General features: G+C 54.2%; 1 protein-coding gene across 1 annotated transcript; it reads right to left on the bottom strand.

Moving 5' to 3' along the window:
• Positions 1-2,218: 2,218 nt before the first annotated feature.
• DLX5 (distal-less homeobox 5) lies at positions 2,219-6,364 on the bottom strand. The gene is made up of 3 exons (XM_006207610.3): positions 6,009-6,364; positions 3,939-4,123; positions 2,219-2,909 (listed from the first exon to the last, which is right to left on the bottom strand). Exons 1-3 carry the CDS (start codon positions 6,361-6,363, stop codon positions 2,580-2,582), a joined length of 870 nt encoding a protein of 289 aa, XP_006207672.1. The 5' UTR covers position 6,364; the 3' UTR covers positions 2,219-2,579.
• Between the last annotated feature and the right edge of the window lie 303 nt (positions 6,365-6,667).

Raw genomic sequence — 6,667 nt, 5'->3', positions numbered from 1 at the left:
CCCGCTTCTCACCGAGGCTCTGGTGTCCTTAACAAGAAGCAGTGTCAAGGCTGGGGGTGGCGGGGTGGTCATTAAAGAAGAGCTTCCCTCTTCTCTCCGAGAAGAGTCCGAAGTCACCCATCCTTTCGCTTGGTCGCGCCAGGTGATGGGGGTTGGTAAGTGAAGGGATCCCCCTTTCAAAGCCAGGAAAGGAGGAGGGGAGATGAAGGGGACCGCTGGAAAAATACCTGCCCTCTCCGTGTGTAGAAAGGTGAGAGTACGTCCCAAGCACATTCTTGCCACTCTCAGGCAACCAGTGGGTGCTCCTCCTCCAACCTTCCGGATCCCGCACCCCGGGGCGGTGAGGGGCACCCGCGCAGAGGAAGCCGGCGCTAGAAAACCGCGAGCGCGGGGTTTCTCGAAGCCGGATTCGCCAGGTATAAAGCGCTGGCTTTTGGTGTTACAGAAACTCCCGAAATCCTTACACGCCGAGAATGAAAAGCAGGGAATGGATCCCTCTACCTCTTCCCCTCATCCTCCTATTCTCTGCCTGCGCAGAAGGCAAAGTGGGCTTCGTACGGCTTTTCCCAGGCAGCGCGTCGCCACACGGAGCTTCTTCGGAGAAAGGAAGGCTGGAGGGGAACCAAGATGGGGGGAAAGCTTCGGGAAGAGCCCACACTCTAGGGTGGGAGGGGAGGAGTGCTCCCTCCCCGGGACCAGGCAGGGTACCCCTAAAGACCCGACGGACCACTGAATGCACTCAAGGCCCTAGCCCTTCCAAACTGGCAGGCTAGAAAAGAGAGGCGAAGACAAGGAAGGACATGGGGAGGAGAGTAAAGGAGAGAGAAAGAGCAGAGAGAACACACAGGTAAATTCCCCTCAGGGCACACAGCGTGCCTTTTCAGGTCTAGTCTCCCAACCCTGGAAGAACCTTCTCAGAAATCCTCAGATGACAGGATGTAATTTTTTAGGTCTAATCTCCACCACCCCCACCAAGACTCTTTTGTCAAATTTATTGCTGCTGACTTCCTAGCTGTAAAATATATCTCATGCATCTTGTAATTTCCAACAAACGATTTCCCTTGGTATCCCAAGGAAACAGTCAGGAGTACTAAAGGACAGTCAAACAGAAAACTACAGTTCAGGCCCCAGAGCACAGCCTTAGATCCAGGCTATAGCTCTGGTCACCCTGTTGATGTCTATATGCAGGAGTGCGAGGAGAGGGACGGACAGAGGCCAGGGTTGCTGCAAGTCCTTTCTGTTTGCCCCAAAGAAGGCTTCACAAGAGAAATCTCTGCAAACAGGTTCAATTTCCTACCGTTTGGAACCTGCTTTGCCACTGTTTTACGTAAAAGCAAAGGCGAGGGAGCGCCTTCCGGAAAAAAAAAAATAAACAGAGTGGTAAAGAGGATGAAGGAAATAAATTTATGTTTGCAATATTATCTCACACGAAATGAAATCAACACGGGGCCACAATGCTTTCCTTCCTTTCCTCTGCCCCACAATTTCTCCTAGCAGAACCAATGCTCCCTCCACCCCCATGCCCAGCTTGGCCTACTGATTTAGGTCCATCATTGTTCTCAAGTCCTGTGATCCTTTCCTCTGTGAAAGAGCTCAGATAAATTTATAATCATACATTAAGGAGTCTAAGTCACTACCATTTGCCATACTGCACACATTTCAGATTTTTAAAAAATGTAATAGAAGGGGAAATTTCTTTTTCTTCATTTTTTCATTTTCTCATCTCTGGAAGCTCCCTTTGAAGGGAGTGTAATTTGTCTAATTGCTCTGGCAATACACAGAGGCTGATGGTGGTGGGGGTTAGTCTCCCCCATAATTGCTTTGAGCTTAGAATTCAGAGTGGTTATTGAGGGATTTCTGCTGCTTTCTTCCTCACACACAGAGTGGGAGGGCTGTATTTAGATTCCAGCATTACTTTCTACCTGAAACAATTTGGGGTTAAACTTAAAATTATCCAAACGTTTTTGTGGTTAGGCCAAAAAACACCTAAATATATATTATATGGCAGTACTATAAACAGGCCACATATGTATATAGACATATAAAGTACAGCATCCAACATATACACATGTACAGTTCTGCAACCAAGGAGCCCCCAGTTTCTGTTTTCCTTTTTGCCTTGTTGGATCTCTGCAGAGTTTGTCTTCCTTTAATTGCCTGCACAAAACGTCACTAGCCCATTATAAGGGGGGTGCAAATGGAGTATATTTTAGGAACATTTTGCTTTCATGGTCGAAATAATTTTATTTATCCAGAATATACAGTTTAATTCCTCTATCTACACTATTTACACGGTTAAAATAACATTGAAAAAAAGTCTTTTGAAAAGTTGAGGTCATAGATTTCAAGGCACCATTGATAGTGTCCACAGTTGCGCAAAAAAAAGTTCGTCTGTAAAAAAGGGGGGCGCGGGGTCCTTTGAAATGCAATAACTTACATGCAAAAAAAAAGCTTTACACATGAATCTTTTTTGTTTTCGTTTTCCAAACTTCCCCATATGAATTCTTTTTTTTTTATGATTTTCTAAAACAGCAAAAACACAGTAGTCCCAAAAAAGAGAGCAAGAGAAAGCGGCCTGTCTAATAGAGTGTCCCGGAGGCCAGAGCCAGTGGGTGTTGTAAGGAGCCGGGCGGCGGCAGGTGGGAATTGATTGAGCTGGCCGCGCTGGGGTACCATGAAGCCGAGTTCTCCAGGTAGCTGGACGCGGGGGACTGGTTGGAGGTCGGAGGGTGGGCATGAGGGTGGTGGCTGAGCGAGCGGGACGAGCCCTGGGGCTCCCACACCGCCGGAGACTGCGGCGAGTTACACGCCATGGGGTCGCTGGAGCTGGGGCTGTGCTCCGGGGGCATCTCCCCGTTTTTCATGATCTTCTTGATCTTGGATCTTTTGTTCTGAAACCAGATTTTCACCTGGGTGGGGGAACAAAGACACACGTTACCGGGACACTCACTGGTTGCCCGCGCCTCCCTCAGGGCGGCGGCTAGAGGCACCACCGGACCCCAGGAGGCCGGGCCCTGGCGTCTCCCCGCAGCTCGCGGTCTACGGTCAAGGGGCTGGGCCAGAGGTAACTCCTGGGTCGCCGGCCCCAGAGGGCGCCCCGGCCGCTGCGAGGGCACGGCCCCAAGGCTTTTGTCTTTTGTTGGGGCTGGGGGAGGGGAGGAGGGCGTGAGTGTCCGCCGCGGTGGGCGCGCACACGTAGGCCTGCGCCAAGCGCACGCAACGCGGCGCCGCGAACGTCTCCAGAACAACCGCCCCAGCCACGCGCGCGAGGGGAGTGGGGCCGGCTATGCGCGAGCGAGTGTTGGGGGCAAGGAGCGGTCTCCCGGTCTTCCTCCCGACTACTTTCACTCCCTCCTCGGCTCCGAGAACGTCCTTTATTCTTCCACAGGCCCCAGCGGGGTTGGAGTGGGAGAGAAGGGAATGAGACAATCCAGGGCAGATTTCCCCGTACAACAGCGCCCCCACCTCGCGACCCTCAAGCTGCTGCGGCCTAAAGCTCCACAGGAGCCGGGCGTGACCCGTCAACTCTTCCCGAGGCGCCGTTCCCGGCCTTCGCGCGGCCTGAGACCACCGCTTGGTCTCCAGGCCCAGCTCACCCCTAGAGGCTCTGCATTGTGCAGAGAACCAGTTTCTCAAAACTGCGAGAGTGTCCTAGAAATAACCCTCCCCTTGTTTCCAACCTAGGAAACTGGCCCCTCGACCCCGGAGGCCGGAAGTGGGGAGGGGAACTTCTCGGGATGAACGACGTCTCCATCCCGCCCCACGGTCGCACGTCGGCGACACCGGGCCTAACTCCTGGAGGGAAGGGCGTGGGGTCAGTGTCTATGAGTTTCTCCCAGCTGCTATTGAATCGGCTCCAGCCCGTCGGGACCGAACCGCGCGGCCCAGCCAGGCTTGCAGGCGAGGCGGGGCGGTGGCCCGGCTGCGGCGGGATTTACCTGTGTTTGCGTCAGTCCCAGTGAGGCGGCCAGCTCGGCGCGTTCGGGCAAGGCGAGGTACTGAGTCTTCTGAAACCTTCTCTGTAACGCGGCCAGCTGAAAGCTGGAATAAATAGTCCTGGGTTTACGAACTTTCTTTGGTTTGCCGTTCACCATCCTCACCTCGGGCTCGGCCACTTCTTTTTCTAAATGATCAAAATAGACCGGGTTAGAGCTTGTCGGAAGACAATGGCCCTTTTGCAGACCTCTCAAATACAGTCCTCAAGTTTCTTCCCAAGCAGCCTTCACTCTCTTTTCCCCATATCAACACCTTTGCTTCACGAGACTCAGAGAAGTAACCTCCCCCCAACCCCAGACAAATCATGGAAAAAGCAGGTAGCCTGATTAATTTCCTACTCTGTTCATTCAGGTTCTCCTGGGCTTGTGCAAAGCGCTTTGGACAGTACAGCTCCCTTCTTGGGATTTAGCCCTAGCAGCGGTTCCTGCTTCACTCGGACTCGTTTTCATCTCCACCCTTGTGCTCACCCACGTTCCTGGGGTGAGTCTGGAGAGCCCCTCCCGGGGATTCAAGGGGGAGGCCCCTGGGCCGTGACCCCCCTTATGTCAGCGTCTGTTAGGGAGCCCGCAGAGGCCAGACGCATGGGCAGGGAAGACGCTAGCCGAGGTCTCCAAAGTTCAAAGACCCACAAGCAAACTGTGCTCCTTCAATTCAGCAGCTAGCAGTCCGGGCCGCTGCAGACAGAGGGCCGATTATGTAGTCCCCATAATCTGCCTGCAGATCTGCGAGGGCACAGATGTGTCTGGTTTCTTTTACAAATAGACTTAATAAGTTCTTGGCCAAAAGAAAAAAAATTTTCATTTATGCACGAAGTACAGAAATACTGAAAGGGACGAAAGCACCCCACACCCGGGGGCAATCTTTTAAAGTTCAGCAAGAGTCACAGATTGAAAAGGAATCCGTGGTGGGGTGTTTTCGTAGGAAAGGGGCGACAGGTCAGGACGACCTTACCAGAGTTATGAGTGTAGACAGGGGAAAGGCTCTTGGAATGCGTGTTTCACAAACGTGCCCTGGGGCCATAAGTCCCCTTTCCCAAAAGTACGACCTTATCAAAAGTGCCCATCTCTGGAATGGGCGGAGAACCTCTCCTTGGAGTGAGTGTGTGTGTGTGTGTGTGTGTGTGTGTGTGTGTGTGTGGCGAGCTCCTGGGAGAGGAAGGGTGGAGGATGAGGGCTGTGGTCTCAAGTCTACCAGACCAGGTAGTGCTAATATTAGCAGGATTATTAATGTGCTGGTGGGAAGAGATCAAACCTGACCAGCAAAACCTCTCCAAGGAGACCTCTTGCCTCTCTCTTACCGCCCAAGCTCACTAACCCTCTTTAAACTCCCTAACTAAGTTTCAAGGCAGACGAAAAAGGAGATGGGAAGGAGAAAGAGATTTTAGGCACCTACGGAGAAAGAAAAAAAAAATCGCTCCAATAACGTGACCCCTCAGCAACCCTCCTCCACTTTTAAATGGCTTTTTGTTTTTGGAACTGCCTTGAATAAACCGCAAGGCTCTCAGGCGCGCTCTTCCTCGGGCGGGCTACAGCTCCCCGGCCTCCGCCCCCGCCCGGCGCGCTCCGGGCACCAACGCGGCGTTGGCTCGCGGCTGCGCTCAGGTAAGAGGCAGCCTTCTACTCCCACTCATGTCAACCGAGCACGCTTACAGAAAATTCCAACAAATAACCTTTCGTTTATTACTCAAACGCCATCCGAGCTGCTTGATTCTCTCCTCTCTCCCCCCCTTACCCCTTTTCAGCCTAGCTGGGAATCCAGAGACTGAGGGGTAGCTCCGAAGGTTCCGGAGAGGAGAGACGCTGGTGGTCCGAACTACCAAGGCTTCTTCTACTAAGAATCCCTAAAATGCTGGCCCGGGAACCTCTCTTCGTTGCAGAGTCCAGGCCCCCACTCCCTTATGCCGGGTTCGCCCCCACGGCAGTGGATGGAGTGGCCCCGTTTCTCCCACCCCATCTCGCCCCTCCGGAATCCGGGGTCCCCTGAAATCCGTTCCCTCCCCCCCATCTCCCTACCTGGCTGGCTGGTGGCGCTGGGGACGCGGTTATAGGCGCCGCCGTACTGGTGGTAGGGGCTGGCGTAGCTGTAGTCGGCGTAAGCTTTGGCGGGGTAGCTGCCGGCGGAGCCGTTCACGCCGTGGTACTGGTACTGGTAGGGGTTGAGCGCTTTGCCGTAGGAAGCCGAGGTAGGAGAACAGTAGCCGTGCGGGGCTCCCCCCGCGGGGCTGTAGTAGTCGGAATCGGTAGCCGACGACTCAGGCAAAGTTGGCGATTCCTGAGACGGATGGTGCATGGCTGCGGACGTCTGGAACGGGGCTTGGAAGTCGCCGGATCGGATGCTGGGGACCCTTCTGTCAAACACTCCTGTCATCGCTCACTGGCGGCGTCGGCTGTCCTTGCTGCTGTGCGGCGGCTGCTGCCGGAGTTGGCTGTGGGGCTGCTCAGGTCTAAGCAGACATGGCTGTGGGAGCGAGGGAGGAGGAAGAGGAGGAGGAGGAGGAGAGGAGGAGGAGGCGGCGGCGAGGAGGAGGCTGGGAGTCGTGGAGGCTCTGTCTCCGGCAGGCTGACTGCTGGCTGAGGCGCAGCACTGCCTTGGTTAAATCCTTAATTGCGCGCTTACGCACAGCGGGGTGGATCGGGTTCCATTGGCCAGGGCCTCGGGAGCAGCAGCAACA

The sequence above is a fragment of the Vicugna pacos genome, chromosome 7, assembly GCF_048564905.1.
Source record: "Vicugna pacos chromosome 7, VicPac4, whole genome shotgun sequence".
Lineage (NCBI taxonomy): Eukaryota > Metazoa > Chordata > Mammalia > Artiodactyla > Camelidae > Vicugna > Vicugna pacos.
This window is presented reverse-complemented; position numbering and strand designations above follow the sequence as displayed.